General features: G+C 41.3%; 1 protein-coding gene across 2 annotated transcripts in view; it reads right to left on the reverse strand.

The window, feature by feature from the left end:
• MYOF (myoferlin) overlaps positions 1-24,332 on the reverse strand; it is a 175,798-nt gene that overhangs the window by 48,180 nt on the left and 103,286 nt on the right. For both annotated transcript variants that reach the window (XM_063607824.1, XM_003825366.4), the window contains exons 22-31: positions 22,307-22,413; positions 19,748-19,940; positions 17,909-18,064; positions 14,617-14,748; positions 11,358-11,521; positions 8,932-9,046; positions 6,420-6,525; positions 4,801-4,946; positions 1,648-1,821; positions 599-707 (exon numbers count right to left, since the gene is read on the reverse strand). In XM_063607824.1, coding sequence (XP_063463894.1) covers positions 599-707; positions 1,648-1,821; positions 4,801-4,946; positions 6,420-6,525; positions 8,932-9,046; positions 11,358-11,521; positions 14,617-14,748; positions 17,909-18,064; positions 19,748-19,940; positions 22,307-22,413 — 1,402 coding nt within the window. The remainder of the gene's footprint in view (positions 1-598; positions 708-1,647; positions 1,822-4,800; positions 4,947-6,419; positions 6,526-8,931; positions 9,047-11,357; positions 11,522-14,616; positions 14,749-17,908; positions 18,065-19,747; positions 19,941-22,306; positions 22,414-24,332) is intronic.

Genomic DNA, 24,332 nt, shown 5'->3' on the forward strand with positions numbered 1-24,332 from the left:
GGTGCCTTTTTTCCTATAGTTAAAATTTCGATTTTGGGGGCTTACTAGACAGAATGAGCACATATGAGATAGACTGTTAATATCAGTGATCTGACCACCCTTCACCTTATATGTGATATGGTTTTCAACTGTAGTTTTAAAAACTCCTTTCATCAAGGATGAAAATGAAAGTCATGTTTGCATGAAGAGATTTTAAAAATCATATTCAGTGATTTGAAGAGTTTCCTTAAGATAAGAGTTACAGAAGTGGAATTCACAAAGTCATGTTTAAAATTCACTGCTGGCTGGGTGTGGTGGCTCACGCCTATAATCCCAGCACTTTGGTAGGCCAAGGCGGGTGGATCACCTGAGGTCAGGAGGTCGAGACCAGCCTGGCTAACATGGAGGAAATGCAAAAATACAAAAAATTAGCCAGGCATGGTGACGTGCGCCTGTAGTCCCAGCTACTCAGGAGGCTGAGGCAGGAGAATTGCTTGAACCTGGGAGGTTGCAGCGAGCCAAGATCGTACCACTGCACTCCAGCCTGGGTGATAGGGCCAGACTCAGTCTTGACAAAATAAAATAAAATAAAATAAATCAAAAATAAAACAAAACTCACTGTCAAAATTGCAGGAAACAATGGGGGTGTTTGCTCCGAACACAGTGGTGGCACTGTGCTTCTGTTTCTCCAGGCTCTTCTCATCCCCATCTTCGGTAGTGTCTGCCCCCTGAAGTCAATTAACAGAGTCAATTAGCAGAGAAGTCAATAAACACTGCCTAAAAGCAAATCAACCAACCAAGAGGCAAGAATAACAAATGGAATTCTAGCTTTTTAAAGATGTTATCATGCAAACACCCCATTTTTAAAGATGAATAAGTCCCAGGATAGCAAGTGACTTCCCTGAAGTCGCTTAGCTGGAAAGCAGCCGAGCAGGAAGTGGGAGCCAGCCCTCCTACCTCCAGTCCAGGTTTGCCAAACCCTGCTACTGAAAGAAAGGGAAAAAAAAAGGAAAAATGTAGAGGATAAGCAGGGAGTAAAAGGATGGGATAAGGAAGAGAAAGAGCAGCAGCAGCAGAATACTGTGGGGTCAGAGTGCAGAAATACAAAAATAGGCTGTTGGGAAATGGCTCCTGACCACCCTATGGTTTTAGATCACCCACTGCCATTCTCCTATTCCTTCCTTCCACCTGCCTGCTTTTCCCCCCGACTTCTTTACTGTGCTTCAGTATGTCCTTCCGTATTGCTCTCTAATTTTGTGAGCTAGCCTTCTGATTTCCTCCCCCCACATCTGTATATTTATGAATATACATATGAATATTTTGTTGAACAGTTGCAGTTTCCAAGATGTGATTCAAGGAACTTGTGCCTGGGATGTGAATAGGTGTCACCTGAAACAAGGGTTCTGGAACAGATACATTTGGAAAACGCTAGGTAAAGCAGGTGTGTAGACAGCAGTATTTCTTAGAACACTCCTGTGTTAATGGTCTATTCGTTCTACACGAGGTATTGAGCACCCAGGATGTGTGGCTTTCCCTCAACCTGTTAATATTTGCCATCTTATAGTACCAGGGTTACAGGGACCTCTATGGAGTTGGCAGTGCTGTATCCAACACTCATATATTTTCTCTACACCAATATGATCTGCGCTCTGGCAACCTAGTACTTACAAGGGCACCTTCAAGTTTAAAGATGGCAGCTGCACCATGTGTTTCTGAAGGAGCCATTTTTCTCCTCCAGCGTCTGCGGCGGAAGGTATCTGAACTACGTTGTTTCCAGTGAAATTTCCAGCCAATTAAAGAAGCATATTCCCAGCCCTCTTGGTCTTGCAATTCCTCCATGGCCTAAAACAGAAGTAAACATGTTAATGATGACGATGATGATGATATTCCTTATTTTGATAAAACAGGTTATATGATCAATCAACAGATACACAGTATTCAAAATCTACTCTGTGCCAAGTACTGAGCTAGAGTCAGGAATACAGAAAAGAAAAAAACAGACAGGACCTCTGCCTTGCAGAGCTGATGGACTGCAGGAGTGCAGAGAGATAACCAGGCAATGACAGCACAGTCGTGGACATACCCTCAGGAGGTGCACCTCATTCAGATTTCGGGGTGGGTGAAGCAAGTGGATTCTTTCTCAAATTGCTTTCTGTTTTCTCACTTCATTATTTCATAAAAATGTTGCTATTGTGATATAGTTTGTAAAACATTAGTATCTCCATTTTACATATGTAGGAAAAAAATTAAATGCCCCCTCCCAGGTTTAAATGTCTTGCCTGAGCTAATAGCTGCCATAACTGATAATTAAGTGATCAGAATATGTTATTTCTGTAATAACTAATAACAAATTCGTGTGGTACTTTTTAGCTTAAGAACTATTGATTTACCAGTGGTATCAGTTTTCAATGTTATATTCTCTTCATTCGACAAATATGAGTGCCCACTGTGTGACAGGGATCGTGTTAGGGGCTGAGGACACAGTGAAGAAGAGATAGGGTCTTTGCTTTCATGCAGCTGACATTTTCATGGCAGAAGTTTGATTTAAAATCTTAAAAATATGACTGGATTTAATAAATGTAAAACAATGTGGAATAATATTCAAGACCTGAGAAGTGAGAGCTCCATGTGGGTAATTATTGTTGGGTCTATTTTTTCACTTTAAATAAATGTAAAATGCAGGTTAAGCATAATCTTGTACCTGACCCTCTAGTAACATAAATAGTAGCAGTGAAAAATTTCACATAGCCAAGAGTAAGGCAGGGTAGGAAACATGATCAAAGCCTCAGAAATACTCGTTAGAGCTGGACCATATCCTGAGCCTTCTAACTGATGGCTCAGTGTTCTTCCCGCTTCAACTTGGTGCCCTCGTGTGGAAGAAGAGCGTTCAAGCACCTTCAGAAACTTCTCACCCCGTCAGACGGGGATAATTAAACAATAGAGAGACATTCATTAAACTAAAGAGCTTCTACACAGCAAAAGAAACTATCATCAGAGTGAACAGATAACCTACAGAATGGAAGAAAATTTTTGCAATCTATCCATCTGACAAAGGTCTAATATCCAGAATCTACAAGGAATTTAAGCAAATTTACAAGGAAAAAACAACCACCTTAAAAAGTGGGCAAAGGACATGAACAGATAAATCTCAAAAGAAGACATTTATGTGGCCAAAAAACATGAAGAAAAGCTCAACATCACTGATCACTAGAGAAATGCAAATCAAAACCACAATGAGATACCATCTCACACTAGTCAGAATAGAGATTATTAAAAGGTCAAGAAACAACAGATGATGGTGAGGCTGTGGAGAAATAGGAAAGCTTTTACACTGTTGGTGGGAGTGTAAATTAGTTCCACCATTGTGGAAGACAGTGTGGCGATTCTTCAAAGACCTAGAACCAGAAATGCCATTTGACCCAGCAATCCCATTACTGGGTATATACCCAGAGGAATATAAATCATTCTATTATAAAGACACATGCATGCGCATTTTCATTGCAGCACTCTTCACAATAGCAAAGACATGGAATCAGCCCAAATGTCCATCAATGATAGACTGGGTGAAGAAAATGTGGTATATCTACACAATGGAATACTATGCAGCCATAAAAAGGAACGAGATCATGTCCTTTGCAGGGACATGGATGGAGCTGGAAGCCATTATCCTCAGCAACCTAACAGAGGAACAGAAAACCAAACACCGCATGTTCTCACTTACAGGTGGGAGCTGAACAATGAGAACACTTGGACACAGGGAGGGGAACAACACACACTGGGGCCGGCAGGTGGAGGGAGTGCATCAGGATAAATAGCTAATGCATGCTGGGTTTAATATGTAGGCGACGGGTTGATAGGTGCAGCAAACCACCACGGCACACATTTACCTGTGTAACAAACCTGCATGTACTGCACATGTATCTCGGAACTTAAATTTAAAAAAAAAGACTCATTCATTCATTAGCTCATTTATTTGACTAGATTATTTACTGGGAGCATATTTCTGAGTTAGCAAGGAGGATACAAAGATGACTGTGGCTCCATCTTTGCTTCCAGAAGCTCACCATCTAATAAAAATAATGTCATAGTGCCTACCGGAGTTACCCATTCTGTGGAATAGAGAGAGTTCCTGTTTGGACTTAGCCTGGGTTCCAACACCAGCTTTGTCACTTACTAAACACTTGGCCCAGAGCAAGTCTATTTAAACTCTGTGAGCATTATCTATAAAATGAGCATAAAATCCAAACCTTACAGAACATAGATGATGCATACTCAGTACCTAGCATTATAGAAAGCCACTTCTATACATGCCACTTATTATTGAGTGTTATTGTTCTATTTAATTTATTATTATTCCATTTAAAGCTTACAATACCCTAATTAAAAGGCATAGATATTATTCCCATTTTGCAGATGAGAAAGAAAGGGAAGTCAGGGTTTGAATCTTTACACATCTTGTTCCAAGTCCTGAGCTATTACCACTACTAGATTATGCTGCGAAAATCATTTCCGTTTAACACCTCTGTAGCAGTTCTCAACATTTAGCCTGCCTGGGAATCACCTGGATGGTTTGCTGAACTACAGATGGCTGGGCCTGCCCCCAGGATTTCTAAATCAGGAGGTTTGGGTTGGGACAGTTCTAACAAATTCCCAGGTGATGATGATATTGCTGGCTGGGGTGGGCTCACTTTGAGAACCCTTGAGTGGAGTGTTAGGCTCTGGATTTGCAAATAGTTTCTGCAGAAATGGCTAGTTAGCTGGGACTTTGTAGTCAGGAGGGCAGAGCTCCCCAGTCCAGCTCCCTTCCCTTGCTTCTCTTACCCTTGCGGTGCTTGAAGCAGTCTGTGTTAAATCTTTCTTGCGTTTTCGGACCAGCCTTCGCCGTCTATGAGTGTGGTACATTTTCTCTGCTGCAACCCAGGATTTGGGCTTATGATCAGGAGGAATGGTGATTCCATATTCCCAGCCTGGAACAGAGTTTGTGAATGGTTACCCAGAAGAGATGCATTTGCCAGATCACCAAATAAACCTCGAGGAAACATTTGTTCACTCTCCCTGCCCTCAGATGTTCTGTACTATTATGACCGAATATGTGGCTGTTTTCACTTTGCTGGGTTATTCAGCCAAACTGAATACAGCCTCATTCCCATTCAGCTCCTCAAAATGCCTCCTTGGTGGCCATGTTCTCCCCTACTTTTATGCTTCCAGTCATTCATGGCAATTGAGTGCACTTAGGAATAAAGCACAGTTCAAGAGGCAGGAAGAAACAACAGGTAAGCGTGTGGACTGTGCAGTTGCACAGCCTGGGTTCAAATCCTAGCATCGCCACATGTTGGCTGTTAACTAAATAAGTTTCCAGCAAGTTGGTAAACCTGCCTATGGCCCAATTTCCCCACTGTAAAGTGGGATTATAGGGTTACAGTATTTTAACACTATCAAAATGACATATGCAAAGCATTAGGGCCATACTTAGCACACAGCTATTGCTCAGTCAATGCTAACGATTATTCTGAGATCTGGTGTGTGCATCGAGATCAGTGAGGAGCTTATAATTGATTTGAAATCTTCTGGGTCAATGCCAGTTCTATGCACCATGCATAAGGAAAGAAATGAATCAGATTTTCTCTTTTGAGAATTCCAAATGCTATTGTTCACTTAACTTTAATTATGGTTCAGAAAAAGACAAATATCAGAAGCTATATCAGTAGTCTGCATCATTGCTGCATAGGAAGACTTTAAGGGTAGTTTACAGTTCTCTTTTCTGCATGAGGGGGGCCCTGAATGTGATGTTCCCAGGGAGGTTATGGGGTGTGGCTAGAATAGAGAAAATCTTGACTCCAGTTCCCTCCCAAATTCTCATCCTGGATCCCCAAGCATCTCAAAACCTGACCAGTTGGCCCCATCACCTGATGTTTTTCACTCTTAACACCCCCTGCTCACTTAGCACTTGTCCATACACTTGCCTTTCCCTTGGATTCTACATTTGATTAGTCACAGACGGTACCACATGACCCAGATGCCACAGACCAGCGGTCCCCAACCTTTCTGTCACCAAGGACCGGTTCCATGGGAGACAATTTTTCTATGGACAGGGTTGTGGGGTAGAGGGAGGATGGCTAGATTCCCATAAGGAGCACACAACCTAGACCCCTCTCACGTGCAGTTCACAATAGGGTTCGCACTCTTAGGAGAATCTAATGCTGCCACGGATCTGACAGGAGGCAGAGCTCAGGTGGTAATGCTCACTTGCCCGCGCCTCACCTCCTGCTGTGCGGCCTTGTTCCTAAAAGGCCATGAACTGGTACCAGTCTGGCCTGGGGGCTGGGGACTCCTGCCATAGACCAACAGAAGTGAGGCCCCTCCCTCCCAAGGAAACTTTACCCTGGTTAACCAAGGCCCTGCTGCAGAGCCCCGATCAGGTCACAGATGTAAAATGTTACCTTTCTCATCCACCGCTCGATTTATGTCATAAGACCATGCATCATCTTCCCATTCCCAACCTGGAGGACAAGTCAACTCACTGGGCGATGCTGCTTTATCGCCGTTCTTACAAAACAAAAATAAAAACAAAGAAGAGAGGTAAGCCATAGTGTCAGTAAGAGGCAAAGGGTCCAATATAGTTCCTCATTTAACTATGGCATTCACACCTTTACTTAGATACCATCTTAGAGATCCATTTCACTCAGAAAAATCTCTAATCTTTATTTATTCACAACTGCTAAATAAAAATTAGTTTAAACTACCTTTTGTTTTTACTATTAGGGAATAGTACTAGGTTCAATCATGTGAAATTGCTGTTGTTATAGGTCAAAGTGGTTGAATCTCAGCAATGTCTTATGGTTCAACTTAATATTATGAAATGGTGCAACTCTCTTTATGAGGGGTTACATGGAATAGAACCCATCAGAGAATGGGTAAAACATTCAAGACACATGGTTGTTTGTTTCTTTGTTTTGAGACAGAGCCTCGCTCTGTTGCCCAGGCTGGAGTGCAGTGGCGTAATCTCGGCTCACTGCAACCTCTGCCTCCTGGGTTCAAGCAATTCTCCTGCCTTAACCTCTTGAGTAGCTGGGATTTACAGGTGTGCGCCACCATGCCCAGCTAATTTTTGTATTTTTAGTAGAGACAGGGTTTCACCATGTTAGCCAGGCTGGTCTCAAACTCCTGACCTCATGATCTGCCCACCTCGGCCTCCCAAAGTGCTGGGATTACAGGCGTGAGCAACCACACCTGGCCTGTTTTTGTTTTTTTTGAGACAGAGTTTTGCTCTGTCGCCCAGGCTGGAGTGCAGTGGTGCAATCTCGAGTCACTGCAACCTCCCCTCCCAGGTTCAAGCGATTCTCCTGCCTCAGCCTCCCAAGTAGCTGGGATTACAGGCACCTGCCACCACACTTGGCTAATTTTTGTATTTTTAGTACAGATGGGGTTTCATCATGTTGGCCAGGCTGATCTCAAACTCCTGACCTTCAGCGATCCACCCACCTCAGCCTCCCGAAGTGCTGGGATTACAGGTGTGACCCACCACACCCGGCAGACACATGTTTTTGAGTATGGGGAAATGCTACTGGAGATTCATAATGTTAATTATATACAATTAGCAAAATTTATCTAAAATATTGACTTAAGTTTGCATAAAAATGAAGAGAGTTATGAAAAGAAAGTTCCTAAGTAAAGGAAATAAATGTGGCCCATAAACATGAAAAAATACTCAGCTTTACTTTAAATTAAGAGAGTGGAAATTGAAATAACAGGATACCACTTATTCATGTGGCAAAGATTATAAAGCAGGATGATGAATATTTAGGCAAACGGGCTTCTTGTACTTTTGTTGAAAATATGAATTTATAAAACTTTTTTGAAGGTTATAAAATTTTATCAAAATTTTATATGCATTTAAACCTAGACCAACCAAATGCAAGGATCTTCCCTACAGATAAACGTTCATAAACATACAAAAATGTATGTTTAAGGATGTTCACTGTTACATTGCTTATAAAAACCAACAACTCAAAACCAAAAGCACCTAAATGCCCAGAAAGAGGGGATTAAATGAATTATAGTAGGTACATATAATAAAACATTCTGCAGCCATTTTTTAAAAGCTCATAGATCTATATGCATTGACATAAAAAATGTCCAAGATATATTGTTAAGTGAAAAATACAAGCTGTGAAACTGTGTGTGCAACACAATTCTATTTAGGCAGGGAAAAAGGAAGTTATATCCTTGTTTATGAACAGAAAACAGACATCAATGGTTATCTTTGGGGAGTGGAATATGGATTGGGGAGAAGAATTACTTTTGATTTCCTTTAATGCTGCTTGGATTTTTTAAAGACAGAAACATTTCATTTGTTATACTATTAAAAACTAGGCTGAGCTTGGTGTCTCATGCCTATAATCCCAGCACTTTGGGAAGCTGAGGCTGGAGGATTGCTTGAAGCCAGGAGTTCAAGACCCGCATGGGCAACATAATAAGAACCCATCTCTACAAAAAAATAAAAAATTAGTCCAGCATGGTGGCATGTGCCTGTAGTCCCAGCTACTGGGGAGGCTGAGGCAGGAGGACTGCTTGAGCCCAGGAATTTGAGGTTAGAGTGAGCTATGATTGCACCACTGCGCTCCAGCCTGGGAAACAGAAAGAGCCTATCTCAAAAAACCCTCAAACAACAACAACAGAACCCTAATTAGATAATAATAAAAATTTACCTAAAAAATTTGCACAATCCAAACTATACCATGTTCCAACATCGAGTTAAATAGGCCTCATTTCTATTCTAAAGAAAATACTTATTGTGGCACTTGTGTGGCTTAAGCTATAAGTGGAAGACTCTTCAGAACATAAGATGGAGCGGAAGAGAGGTTAAAGCCCAAGCCAGGTGGCTGCTGGGTTCCCCGCAGATCACGATCAGAGGTGACAGGTGAGAGTTTCTTTCCGGAGCAGGCCACTCACCGCATCCGTGTAGGTGTCCTCGGCCGGCTTCCAGTCGCCCCCGGGGTAGCGGCTCTCGTTCTGATAGACTTCATCAGTGAACTCCGTGTGACCTGCATCTGCCTCAGTCAGCAAGCTGTGGGGCGGGGAGGGCTCAAGTTACCCAAGGAGACCGGGTAACCGGCTGCCTCGGGGATTGCCAACACTCAGGAAGCATCTACACCCTGGGAGTGGCACCACTTCCCTCCTCGCTTTACCCCTGTTGGTTCTGACTCCAAATTCCTCTTTGTACTAATCGCTTTTGACATTCCTTTGAAGAAAGAGCCTGCTGGAACAATGTGACCTAAATCATAGAGAACTCCTCAAATTAACAAGGTTGCTCCTTCTCAGTAATGAGGATGGGGTCTGGGAAAACAGTATTGTGGACAGCTTCTTACAGAGACCACAGACAACGCCTTCCATGTTTCTGTTTCAGTTCCAGGCTGCTCAGCTTTTTCTCAATGAAACTCTTGGCTAACAGTTCAAAAGAAAAGGGAGCTGTCCCCACTATTTTTTAAAACAGAGTGTAGACGGTCTCATGAAGCCAAATGTGGCTTGCTTGGTCTACATAACACAAACTGAAGGGAGGAGTTTAAGTTTTCTGGAGAGTTCCTAGGTAGACAGCCAAACCAGGTCATTTCAGACTCCAAACTCCATCTGGGCATTTGGGAAATCCATACTGACTCTCTGCCATGTTAATTTTCCTCTTGGATTTGGAATTCTTTGGACAACCCGCAGAGGAAAGTTACAGAGGCTCCAACTTTGACTCAAGTCTTCTGCCAGGTACCTACTCAAATGAGGGTTTTTTTTCCCTTTATTGTTTCTGCATCTTTTCTCTGCTGTATTCTCCCCTAGAATCCAGCACAGGAAAGGAATCAAAAAAACAAACAGTCCCAATCACTTATATGAATTGGGCATCACATCTCTGGGCCTCAAAAAAGGAGAATAAAAGCCCTGGCTGCTGCCTGTAGGATTCCATCCAGCCCTGACATGCTTTGACCTTCTGCTTTTTCTATCACAATTTCCCTACCCTTTCCCTGTCCTCACTAACCTTCCTTCCTTCCAGCCAATTCAAACCCCATTTTCCTTTCCCTCACCAATTTCCCCCAACTCCACCTAGAGCAAGCTGCCTGAATTGAAAGCAATCACATGCAAGCAAGCACATTTGGGTCTTAAGAGAGCAGGATTTTCTCTTCCCTCCTCCCTCCCTAATGCCTATGCAATTACAGGAAATGAACAATAGAGACCAAACTCTAGTTGGAGGCCTTAAAACTCAACTTCACAAGGTTTTTCCCTCCCAACTCAAGGCTGCTGTCATAAGATGGCAAGAAGAGGGAATGCTGGTTCTAATGTTACTGGCAACATTTAGCAAACAGGCTACAGTGTCCCCCAGACTCCAGGGGAACCATCTTTACTACCTTCTACTGTTTATTTTTTTCTTTCTTTTTAATAACAGCTTTTGAGATGTAGTTCACATATATGGAATTCATCCACTTACAGTGTACCTCCTACCATTTCTTGCAGACATTCTAGCATAATAGTTGAGTACTGGTTTGGGTGCCCACGCTAGACTTGGATTCTAGCCCCTACTATACCATTGACAAGCAATGTGCCTTTGGACAAGTTATTTAATCTTTCTAGATCTCAGTTTCCTCATTTGCAAAGTGGAGATAATACTACTACTTGTTGGGAGATAATTCTCTGCAAGTCTCTTGTGTTTCTGCGCATCTTGTGAGCTCAGGCACTGACTACCTTTGTTATGGGCTATCTTCTCAAAGATGTTTATATGGGGAACACTAAGATAGTCTCTCTCTGCAAAGCAAAGGGCCAGCCTGCTTACTGCCCATTATAAAAAATTCAAGTCCCCTAAGCTTAGAGTTCTCTCATATAACTCAATCCACTGTGTGTACAAGTGTCATCTGGCCCTCTTCATGTTACTCTGTGGGAATTCGGGCATGAAAAAGTCGAGCAAATATCAATACTCTGGCATTGCTATTGCTGTGGGCAATAAAGTTCTTTTATTCTAACCCAGGAGTCATGTGCCGGCATCTGTGAAACTGTGACGGGGGACCTTGTTCGCTTGCAAGTAGGGTCAAATCTCAGATCCTTCTTGCCACTGCCTCCCTTGTAGGGCTGTAGTAAAGATTAAGTAAGATGACGCCAGTGCCCAGCACACTGCCTGACACAGTCAAGCATAATAATTTCTCAAAATGTTAGTTACCAGGTGCTTTTTATATTAGCCTGTCTTATGGTGGAACATCTTTCAACTTTCTACAAATTTCAATGGACTTAGTTCTGCTCAGTGGGTGTTACATAACTATTATCAAGATGATGACGGAGATATATTTAGCAATTTCTAGAGAAAGATTTCATTGCTACCCTTTTTACTCAGAAAATGGACAACTTACCTTCTTTCAGGATCAACTATCCACTCTCCTTCCCATTCCCAGCCTTTTGGAGGCAGAAAAAATTCCCTCTTGAGTTTTATTTTTCCTGTGACATCAGAAAACTTATGACGTCCTACTAATCCAGAAGTACCCCATTTTCCAAACATGAGAGCTTGATTTTCATACTATTAAAAAAGAGATAAAATTGGAGAAACACCATCAGAGAGCAAAAAATAAAGCTAGCACATACATTTTCAAGTTCATCGAGGACTTAGGCTAGACAACTACAGAAAGCAGAAAAAAGCTTTATGCTCAGAAGGTACGGACCTAACTTGAGCTATTACTGATTATGCAACTTCGGATAAATCATTCAACTTTCTAGGACTCAGTGTTCTCATCTGAAATCTGAGGATAATGCTACCTCTCCTATAGAGTCATTCTGGAGTTTAAATGTGGAAATGATTGCGAACGTGCTTTGTAAATAGCGATATAGCATCCTAATTGCTTCTATTATAATTTTGAATGGCTCAAGATAGTTCTGCGAACCTTATCTTTTAAATACCTATGAAAGTCCTCAGCTTATGAATGAGCAGATTTTATAAAATCTATTTGTAAGTCTACTGCTGAGAACTTGGGGCACATTTCCCTGTAGAAACAATATACAATTAATGTTGCCATTTCCCAGGCAGTCCACCAAAAAACCCATCTGAAACATGAAGGTCCTTTAATACCCAGCCCTTATTAGACCTAAAAGTTATGAGCCTTAATTCCATCTGGAATGTGGCAAGGAGACCAAGGCCTCTCTGGGAAGCAGGCTGAATGGCAATGGCAGACTCTGGCTTCTAGGGCATTCCTTTCCAAGTTAGAATCTGTAAATCTATGACGGTCTGCTCTTCATCATGGCAACCATGGAAAGGGTAGAGATTTGCCAGTGTGGTGGGTGTCCATGTTTGGATCCAAACTAGAATTTCCAATTGTCTGCTGATGAATCCACTGAGAAGATGATTTGCATAAGCCATAGGAAAGCTTTTGGCTGAAGGAGAAAGGAGGAGATTTGAGTGGGGGCCTGATTAGGAAATTGGAATCAAGAGGACACAATGGTGCTTATCTCAGATACTGGCTGTCAGCCTGGAGGGGAGATGAGCTTCAGGCAGAAACTAAAGGAACTGTTATCCTAAGGGACCTTAAGGCTTGGGGTCACATGACATGGACACAGAATGGAGAGCAAGACATTCCTCCTGTTCTGCTTGGAAGCCAGCATAGCTTTAGTAAAATCCAGGCAAAGACTTTGGCATGGACAAGAGGGTATCAGCAGCAGTGGAGATGGGAGCCTCAAGTGGCTTTGAGGGCTGTGGCTTTAGTCAGCAGGACTGGGGCAGGACAGTAAGAAAAAAGTATTCATGAGCAAGCACATGTGAAGCACCTCATAGACTCCCAGAAATCTCGGGGGTGGGGGGGAATTTTGTAGAAAATTACATGCTAGTATTATTAGCACATGAAGGCAAGAGCCAGTAAAATTTCCATTATTATTAATGTGCCTCTGCTGGTACTCAACAGGTGAGTCACACAGAACAACAGAAATGAGTGGATCATCTCTCTACATGAGTTGAAGCTCAGGCTTCACTCTATGCAGGGAAGGATCCAAAAATGGGAAAGAGTGGAAGGAATCCCTGGGCTGGTCGATCATTGCTCAGGGCTGCTTTCTCCAGTTTAGACCCAGCCACAGAGCTGGAGGGCAGGTAGATGCCAAGAAATCCTACAGGAAGGCAGGAATGAGCCTCTCCTTACCTATGCCATGAAGCCCCTACTCCACACAATCCAGCTGGCTGGACATCAACATCCTCCATTCAGGGCCTCCCTAGTGGCCTCCAGCACACCCTCTATCTTCACTAGCACCTCTAAGCCTGAGCTGCAAGGGTTTGTATGTTTCCCACACATTCTACTGTTTCTTAAAGTGGTCCCCACTCTCGCCCCATGTTGGAATCACCACTGCTGCTAATCCCTAACCCAAGCTACACAATCAGAATCCCCAGGGTGCCCCTGGGAGTCTGCATGCTTAACAAGAGACCTAGTTTTGCAATCATTGCAATAGATTGTGAGATCCTTGAGGACCAGGCTTGGCTTCTTCGTCATCTTCAGCAGCTGGTTACCTGGCTCAGTGCCTAGCATGAAGCCACCACTCCCTAAAAGCTCCGATGGACAGATGGAGGGATGGAGGAATGAATGGTTGGGTGGACAGTAGGACAGATAAACTGTCATCATTTATTTATTCATTCAATAAACATGTATTGGGACCTGTTATGTGCCAGGAACTGTTGAATGAATAAAAAGTAAAAATAAAAGATGGTCAAGGGTTGTCTTGCCTAGCAAGCAGATCAGAGCCACAATCCTGAACCAGTTGTCAGGTATAGCAGTGAGTAGCAGGAATAGATTTCTAGACTAGCTAAAATGATGACAGTCTTCACCTCATTTCTTGGAGCATGAAGGCCTATCTGTAGAGTGGTGTTCATCTGAAAGTTATCAGAAGAGACCCACCAAATACATCTGGTAAATTTAAGTCAATAAGCACTTGAGTTAAAAATAGCATAAAAAATCAAAATAATTCTACTTTTAGCTGTAAACGTTTGTGAACATTGTTTTCATTGGTTTAATTGTAATGAGACTTTTCATTAACTAGATGGATTTCAAGCTCAGTGAAGGTTTTACAAATTATCTCTATTGTTTTAGAAGTATTCAGACAGCTTTTTTTTTTTTTTTTGCCCCTGGACAAGCCTATCTGAGGCTTCCCTTAAGTGTGAAATGGGTCTTCAGGGGTATTAAGACCCTCTACCCCAAGTAAGCTTATCAAGATCTGAACATCTCAAGTGTCCCCTCTCCTGGGTTGGTGTGTGTATGTGTGTGTGTGTGCGTGTGTGCGTATACTCTACTTAGTGTCCCAGCATCAGGCACCAATAAGATTATTACAGAGTTCTAGTTTTGAGAGCTAGAAAGACACCCATTTTCAGTATTGCTAGTAAGATTGTGGTGGAAGTCATCTAAGTCATCTCTTGGAATTATCACACAAAAGTGTTAATCACCATGGTGTGTTCCAATGTTGACAATAAAATCTCAGGAGCATCTTCTCTTATCCCTTAGGTTAAGATCCCTTGGATGGGATTTTAGGGGATGGTAAGGAGGGCTGTGGTTGTTTTTGGTATGTAAATGTCTTCCATAAAGGTGAAAAGTAAAAGTACCCCTCCCCCCACCAAAGAAGAAAAGATCGTGAAATCATTAAAGGTACCATTTCAGCAAAGACGGTGAAAGTTCCTTCTGCGAAGCTGTTAAACTTCTTCTCCACAGCACTTAAGCCTAGCCAGATGTTCACTCGCAACTCCACAGGCACCTTTGGCCCGTTGTTTTTCTCCTGTGGATACTGTGAGATGAACAATAGCATGTGATGTTACATTAGGCACAGCAAAGACTGTGACATTAAGTTAAAGCCAAAAACAGAGGGAACATCTAATCATTGCTTTCACCAGTCTAATTTTATGTTTGCTTCAGTTAAAACATTTCCAGATGACCCTACAGCAAAGATTAAAATCACAATTAAAGCAGCAGATCTCACAGTGTGATCCATAGATTCCTGCCTGTCCCTGAGACTTTTTCAGAAGGTCCACAAGGTCAAAACAATTTTTCTAATAACACTAACATGGTATTTATCTTCTTTACTGTATTGACACTTGCACTGGTGGTGCAAAAGCAACAGTGGAAAAAACTCCTGCACTGTAGCAGGAATCAAGGCAGGATTGCCAAACTGGACCTAGTAGTAACAGTAAAAGTAATAGTAATAATAACAGCAATCTCAGTAAAGAAACAAAATTCCAGTTTCACTAAAGAATTATCTTTCCCTTTTTATGTGCAAAAACATAAAAATAAAAGGATTCTGTTGATCAAGCAGTAATGATTACTAATTTTTTTTTTTTTTTTTTTTTTTTGAGACAAGAGTCTCACTCTGTTGCTGGAGTGCAGTGGCTCAATCTCGGCTCACTGCACCCTCGACCTCCAGGGCTCAAGCGATCCTCCCACCCCAGCTGCCAGAGTAGCTGGGATCACAGATGCATGCCACCATGCCTGGCTAATTTTTGTATTTTTTTTGTAGAGACGGGGGTCTTGCCATGTTGCCCAGGTGGGTCTTAAACTCCTGAACTCAAACGACCCACCCACCTCAGCCTCCCAAAGTGCTGGGATGACAGGCGTGCACCACTGTGCCCAGCCAAGATTACCAATCTTATTAAATCTCGACCCTTGAATACATGTCTTGTTAATATTTTGTGTGATGAGATGGGAAGTACATGCGAAGCACTTCTGCTGCATATTGGCATATGATGGTTGTCTTGAGAAAAAGCTCTTGTGCAATTTTTTGAGTTGTAAGTGGAACTAGATTTTTGAAAAATGAAATATCACTTTTACCTAAAACTGCAATTGACAGGTAAACATGGTTATTCCAATTTGAGTATGGGGCAGGGATTTTTTTTTTTTAAACATAAACAAAGTGAGCCTCTCACTCCAAGGAAAAGAACTCTGTATTTGTTGGTGATGACAAAATTCCAGCTTTCAAGTAAAATAATACAGTGTTGGAAAACATGAATCTGTAACAATAAGTTTGATAGCTTCCCAACACATAAAGACTTTCTGATAAGTGATATTAACAAATGTGATTTCAAAGTGTGATTTTTTTCAATATTGTATGATGAAATGTGTCATAACTCAGTGATCTACATAACTCAGTGAATTTTCCAAATGATTGTACATTATGTTACAAAATCATGCATGAATAAAAGAGTCATTCAAAGTCCAAGAAAGACCAAGGATTTTAACGTAGCTGAGTATGAAAAATTCATTGATGTGGTTTCAGGTGTCACACTGCAATTAACCTTTTAAAAGCTACCACTTGAGTTTAGTGTTATATCAAAGATGAATATTCATAATTATCTGAAAAGGTTATTATAATACTCCTCCCTTTTCCAACTACATATCTATGTGACGCCAGATCCTTATCATATACTTCAACCAAATAACTAATTCCATCAGCTTAAATGCACAAGATGAGAGAATCCAGTTATGTTTCTGTTCAGCAAGACATTAAAGAAGTTTGCAAAAATGCAAAACAGTCTCACTCTGCTTTCTGATTTTTTACACAAAATGTATTTTGTAAAAATATGTAGTTTATTAACATTTTAAATTAAATATGTAATTGATGTAATTTATGTTAGTAACGGGTTATTGTTACAGTTAAATCAATAAATATTTTAAAAATTTATCAGCTTCGATCTCTATTATAGTAAATATTCATAGGTATAACCCACATAAACCAAAGCTCTCTGGGGCCTTCAATCTTTTTTTTTTAAAGTATAAAGGGATCTCAAGACCAAAAAAACTCATGAGTTAAACAGCTCCCTAAACTGTGTAATGAGTATTAACAAAATCAATAAATATATAAAACATTCTCTTAAAAGCATTTTGCTGTTTATCCACTAACTTCTAAAACCTAACACAGAGAAGGTGCCTTTGTCTCCTCTCCCACCCCCTGTGAAGCTTTATTTATTAATCAGTTTGCTTCCACCCACTGCTGAGGTCAATTATAATTGTGGTTCTATCTTAAGTAAAATTTATTCTACCAAGAGACACTTGAAAGAAGATAATCACTCTGATTCTATTTACGCCCTCCTGATTAAAGAGCAATGAGTAAATATATTAAAAGTTAGCAGAATCTCCTTGTTTGAAGAGAACACTCTCTCCAACTCTGCTTTTTCTCTTCTTAATTGTTATTTCTCTGTCCCAAATGCAAAGAACTCCAGTTGGGGTTGGCCAGAGAGATGACGTCAAAACATATAGATGGGAACTATTCTGATTTCTTTGTTTCTGCCCTAGGCTCACCTTTGATTCCCCATATACACACACAGAGTTCTTAATATGGGGCCCTGGAATGGGCTTATGGGTTGTATGAAGCTCCTAAATTCTATGCAAAATATTAGCTGAACATGCAGTGTGCATTTCCCTGGAGGAGAAGGCCTGTGGCTCTCGTCAGGCACTTAAGAGAGTCTATGACTCTAAAAATATTCAGAATCTCTTCCCTAAAGTTACAATTGTCAAAAATGTTCAATTTGATTGGTTCATCAAATTGAAATTGATTCAATCTATTGCTCATTAGGTTAGAGCAACAGATTCCATGGACCATCCCTACTGCTTTCTCTTTCTTTCCCCAACATTCACTAGAATGAAAGGAAGAAAGGCATTGCCTTGTGTGAGATATTAGAAGTGAAATATTCATGCCAGAAAGCAAAGCATTCACAATGCCATGTTTATATTAATGTCACAAAGACATCTAAGGAGGTGTCCTTGATTGAAAGCTAACCAACCTCAGATCACTCTCTCTCAGAATTATTGCCCCAGAGGGAGGGACCAGGATGGGCTAGAATTGATCCCAATCACCCTTACCATTCAATGATTTGCAAATGATATAAAGCAGCCCCTTCTCAGGAATACAGCTTTTGCATTTAGTGTGTTTCACATGACACAGTGAAGACATGTACCTTCAGAAAGATGGTTTGGGTTTTCCCACAGTATTTTCCAGATGCATTCTCACCACTGGTGGAGTACAAGACTTGATGTGCGGGAATTCGTGCATATGCCAGTCTCTTCTCTCCCCGGATCATCCAGATGATGATGTCAGGCATGCTGTTCTGTGGCTGTTCATGAGGATTGGATGGAAGAGGAAGCACAGTCATGGTTAGTCTAAATGGAGAGGGACTGAAGAACCTGCAGGCTGGACCCTCAGGGATTCATTTAGCAAAGAAACGCTGTGGTTAGGGCTCTGTCTCAAATTCCTGAGCTCCCATCTTCTAGGACCGCACTGTGAGTTTGCAGGGCTGGGAGGCAGACTGTGGCTGGCCAAAGGGAAGGGTGAGAAGCAGAGGTGCAGCTTCACCTAGCAAAAGCCCCTCCTACTCTTCTCTGGGAGGTATCTTAGAAAATATTCCATCTTATCTCAAGCATCATTTGAAGAAAGCCACCAGCAGCAGTCAAAGGGTTACAGATTGCATATATTTTACAGGACAAAGAGTCTCTGGCTCACCATCCAATATTTGTCAAATCTGAAATATTAATTTTGTTTTCAAAAACCTCTTTTTTTCTGATTATAAAGAAGATAATCCAGCTTCCAGGGCTGGATATCCAAATGTCCCTATTGGCACACAGTGGTATAAAAAAACTGCTTCTCCTAAGTCCACTATAGAACACTGTGAAAGTACCAAAGCATACAAAGTAGAAAATGAAATTACCTATAATCCTGTGTGCTTTTTCAAGTGTATTTCTACCCACAAATATATGACTACCTACCCAACCCTCTGATTTCTGAGAAACGGGAAGAGTCATCTCCTTACTTCCTCATTCTTCTAGTCCACCGAAGTTAGTGGAGGCCAGCATTTATCCAGCGCTTACTGTATGCCCTCAACTGTGCTAAGCCCTTTACACCTACCATTTTTTTTTATACTTTAAGTTCTAGGGTACATGTGCACAATGTGCAGGTTTGTTACATAGGTATACATGTGCCATGTTGGTTTGCTGCACCCACCAACTCATCATTTACGTTAGGTATTTCTCTTAATGCTATCCCTCCCCCAGCCCCCTACCCCGCTGACAGGCCCCGGTGTGTGATGTTCCCCACCCTGTGTCCAAATGTTCTCATTGTTCAGTTCCCACCTATGAGTGAGAACATGCGGTGTTTGGTTTTCTGTCCTTGTGATAGTTTGCTGAGAACGATGGTTTCCAGCTTCATCCATGTCCCTGCAAAGGACATGTACTCATCCTTTTTTATGGCTGCATAGTATTTCATGGTGTATATGTGCCACATTTTCTTAATCCAGTCTATCATTGATGGACATTTGTACACCCACCATCTTTTTAAAATCTTCACACAACAAAGCTAACTAGTAAGCACTATGTTTATCTCCATTTTACAGATGGGGAAACTGAGGCTCAGAGAGGTTGAATAACTTGCCCAATGTTATACATGGTAGAACCAAGGTTCAAATTCAAGTCTTTCCAACCCCAGCCAAAGCTGACATTTTAATCCTGTGAACTGCAAAGATCATTCAAAATATTCTCCGACAATACCATGAAAATGATAATGATTTGTCCACTTTTGAAGACATTTCCAAGATCACCAACTCAATATTCTTCCCCTGCTCTGATTTCAATCACATTCATCATTAGCATCCTCAGCCGTTACTCTCTGATTTTTACAATCTGTCAGAGCTGCTCAATATCCAAGATAATGTAGTAGATTCTCTTTCCACCATCCTATTCTTGGTGCCATTTCGCAGAGCCCTTCTTCCATATCAGGTGACGTTTGTGTAGTTTAAAAGTCCTACCTCTTCAGTCAGCTGCATTAATTTATCAAGCCAGTCCTCAACTTCTGCCAGTGTGGACTTCACATCTGTGGCTTCCGACCTCATCCTCACAGCCGCCTCATGTATTTGGGAGAGAGATCTGGACCGCAGCTTTCGGATCTGAGTATCGAGAACTGTGACGTTGGCTTTTCCTTCTGTGAGAGGCAACGTGTATCTAGAAAAATGAAGAAAAAAAGAAACAGAGGATTTGAAGAATAACCTAATTTTAGGCTTCAGAACTGTCAAATACATTTATGTTGGATTTCCATCTTGCAAACCACATCAACCTCCTAACTGAATCTACAAGCACTGCCTGGTTTACGCTGGAGTAGAGTGTATCTGGCATTGCCAGAGCAGACCTGCCAGTCTCTTAATGTTCATAAGGAATACAGGGAGAATAAAATCCCAAAGCCATTTTAGGCCTTAGGGTTTAACCTACGGCCCAAGGAGTCACTGGAAAGAAGATGGAAACAGTGGCAGCTGAGAGAAACTGGCTTTCCCTTCTTTTGCTTCCTAGAATCATTTTACAGACCCATAAAATGATGGAAGATGAAGGGAGGTTAGAGACCATTTAGCTGAAGCATACTTAACTTAGGGAATCCTGGGCCTCTAAGCAATCTATGGGTGGGTCTTGAAGGTCTGTGAAACTCTGGAACTTATAAAGAAAACTGTGTCTATCTGTGTCAACACGTAGTGTGATGTAATGATGAACATAGGCTTTGGAGCCAACAACCTGGGTACTAATCGTGGCTCCATTCTTTACTAGTTCTATTGTCTTGACCAGTCACTTACTTCCTTGTCCTCCTATTTTCAAATGTGGGAAATGCTTTTTGGGGCTGTTATGAGAAGGAAATGAGTTGCTGTATGGAAAGGATTTAGAATAGTTGCATAGCAACGTCTAAACAATGTTGCCATCCTCATCATCATCTCGTTGTCATCTTTATTATCACCATCATCTCATCAGATTCTCAAAGGGGCCCATGAACTCCAGAAAGATTTATGAACCAACCATGTAGGCCAAATCTCCATTCAATATGAGAACTTGGATGTGTTGTGATGAGACCCCCAAGGGTTCCTGAGAATGGCTGAGCTAGAGCCAGAATTAGCCTTCTGCTGCCAGGCCTTGCCTCCCACCATGGCATCTGGTGGGACACAGGGTGAGGATTTCCACCAGGTTCACGAAGCTCTGATTCACAGTGTCCTTACCTAGAATTTCCACTCACTTGAATTTCACCTAGCTTCTTCAATGAAGAAAATCCTAGCACAACTTCCCTTAAACACTGAATTTCCTGTTACATAAAGTTTAGAAAGATTCCAATTTGATTCCTCAAAAACAGCTCATATCAGAAGTATAGATAGATGACTGTGGTTTGCTCTGCAAATCTTAAAATTCACAGACATTTTCTCCATGAAAGTTATTACCAAATGTTTCTGTTTGGTTTCATAAATAACTACGGCATTGTATTTGAAGGGTTAATTCCCCAGAGTGAGACTTTGAGGCAAAAAGATATCTGGAAGCTGTTAGTTCAAAAGTCACACTTGGGGCCTTGAACAAATAGATGTCGACTGTGAAATACATGTCAGGAAGAGGGGCTGAGTTGGAAAACCCAGCTCTGGGCATCAGATATGTCATTTCTCCTCTTTGGGCCTCTGTTTTCTCATTTACAAGATAAGGAAACTGAAGAACATGATCCCTTAGGACCCAGCTCTAACATTCAGAACTTAAACAAGCACCCCAGCAGTATTTGATTTTGGTTGCATTTCAATTACCTGGCTTTACCACTAGGAGGCACAAGAAGACAGGGTGACTTAGGGTGTTAGCCCAGCGTGGGGAATAAAGGCCTTTTTGCTTGTGGAAAGCATTCAATATGCTTTTCTTTCGGAACTTCCCTGTCCACTGCTTTATTAACCATTATTTAAAATGAGTTTGGAACGAATCACTTCCCCCTTTGATTTCCATATGCTAAAAGATCTGAGCTGTTTCCCCGAATCAGTTATGAAAGGTCCGCTGGTTCAAGTCAAATCTACTGGTTTTGCCTAACAGAGGCTTGGCCACAGTGTTCATCAGGCATTCAGTAAAAGAGCAAGTAAAAGGGCTGTTTCTAAAAATATGTTTATGAATTAGAGATATTGTTCTGAATGGTAAAATCAATGCTCCACTCCCAGATCCGATTCTCCGTAGGAGCCAGAAGTCACCCTTCTCCAGGGTGGGGGTCATTCTTGGGTTGATGAGAAGCAGAGGCTCAGGCTTGCTTCTTCCTCCCCTCCCCATCCCTTGCCTGAGGCTGCCTGGGACGTGCTTCCGGGAGTGGAGCCTCAGCCTCCCTAGGCTACTCGAGAACTGGCACCAAATCAGAAAGTGGAGCTTTTCCTGGTGGTGATTCAGGCACTCCTCCCAGTGAGGGCTTTTTACGAAGTTTGAATAATTCAAAATCACTTCTTAGACAAACACTAGAAACAATTCCACAGGCTTTACAGTCTTAGAATTTCAGGGAGGAGCGCCTGGATGAAAATTCTGAGATAGGCGTAAGATCACTGTACCTCGTGTCTTCTATAACTTCATCTATCAGCTTCAGCCACAATTCAGCCAGCTGGTTTGCAGGAATTTTACCTTGGATCCCTGATTTTAGAGCTTCTATATTTGTTTGCTGAAGAATTTGAAAAGAGAGGAAATAATTGATAATTGTTCATTATACCATTATACCTTTTCATATAGTTTAACCTGTGAAATCATGTAAATATCTTTATATATTCAAAAAACAAATAAAATGAAACCAGCAAAGATAGGAGAGGGAACCCTAAAGTGGAATATAACCAGAAATAAAACAGATCTAATTACATTTCAGATGAATAACATAATTACACTAAACTAACCCAAGTAACTTTTGGAACACAGTATTTTGACTATGTACACTTTGTTAAAAGGCAAAAAAAAAAAACAAACCCATAAACATATTGAACTCTAATTAGTAGGCTTATTTTTCACAGTGGCTTATCTACAGATTTTAGGATTGAACCAAGGAGTAAATATATTGAGGATAACAAAGGCCAGATTTCTCACTGTTGGAGAAGAAAGTTAGAGACATAGAAATACAGAGGACTAGAATAAACCTTGTGGTATTGGACTGGAATTGGAAGTATCTTTATGAAGTCATAGCTTTTAATATATTGATAGATATAGAAATAAATAGACATACATGTGTCTGTGCAAATTCGTTTGCTGAGAAGGCCTAGAAGCAATGATATTTCAGTAGTAGTGAGCATTGTATACCCAGATTTTGTTTCTAAAATGCTATTCCCCACTCAAAGGAAACAGCTGCTTGGAGAAATAGCGATTTACGGACTGGGGCAGAGAAAGTACAAGATAAGCTCAAAACATATGGTTCTATCCCATTGAGCACCTGCCAACAGAGAAGTTGAGGAAGAGCCTACCATGAGTGTCAAAAGTCCTAATCAGGGAAAAGGGAAAGCCACCAACCTGTCCAGATTAGGCAGCTTGGTCAGTGGAGAGAGCTGATAAGAAGAACCAGGATGAAAATTGCTGAAGAGCATCTCAAACACAATTAGAACACAGGTGCAACTAATTCTCCACAAATGCCTTTGAGATGTACATTGCCTATCAATTGCAACTTTATTTTCAGGACAGTTATGATTAAGTCAATTTAAACCTATAGTTTTCCTCCCAGATTGCCTTTATAACATAAAATAATATTTCAGATTTTGCCATAGAATTTTAGATCAAGTATAGACCTGAAACCCCATATGTTTTGGTCCAGCCCTGGTGGAGATTAGATCTTTAAAAAATTAATATTAACATAATTTTGAAATCAAAACACCAATGCCAGACGGATTTTAGCACTACCTGATAGGAGTAACTTAGTATATGTGTATATGTGTGTATATATATATATTTATTTATCTTTTTAGGCAGAGTCTCAGTTTGTCCAGGCTGGAGTGCAATGGCGCCATCTTGGCTCACTGCAACCTCCGTCTCCCGGGTTCAAGTGATTCTCCTGTCTCAGCCACCCTAGTAGCTGGGATTATAGGCTCACATCACCATGTCCAGGTAATTTCTTTTGTATTTTTAGTAGAGACAGGGTTTCACCATGCTGGCCAGGCTGGTCTCTAACTCCTGATCTCAAATGATCTGCCCACCTTGGTCTCCCAAAGTGCTAGGATTACTGGCGTGAGCCACTGCACCTGGCCCAAGTAACTTAGTATTTTTGCTTAGTTAGAAATATCTCAGACATATCCCCCTTCTCCTCACCAATCTAGTTGACCAATGTCAACTAGACAGATAATCACAGATATCATATATATGCAGTTTTCACCCAAGGAAATCCCCAACCTCCAAACAAAAGAAGTTCCTCTAGTCTGCAGCAAGAGTGGAATGTGTCAGACACTGGTTCCTCAAAGCTACCTCTTCCTGCAGTGGAGATTCCCACTGCAAAGTTCTCAGAGTTTCATATTGCTATTGGAATGAACCATTCTCTCTAAACAAAAATTATGGCAGAAACTATGAGTTCCTGTTCCACCCCACTCCTACCTTTTTAATCCTCCCCTCTTC

Source organism: Pan paniscus, chromosome 8 (assembly GCF_029289425.2).
Source record: "Pan paniscus chromosome 8, NHGRI_mPanPan1-v2.0_pri, whole genome shotgun sequence".
In the NCBI taxonomy this organism is placed as follows: domain Eukaryota; kingdom Metazoa; phylum Chordata; class Mammalia; order Primates; family Hominidae; genus Pan; species Pan paniscus.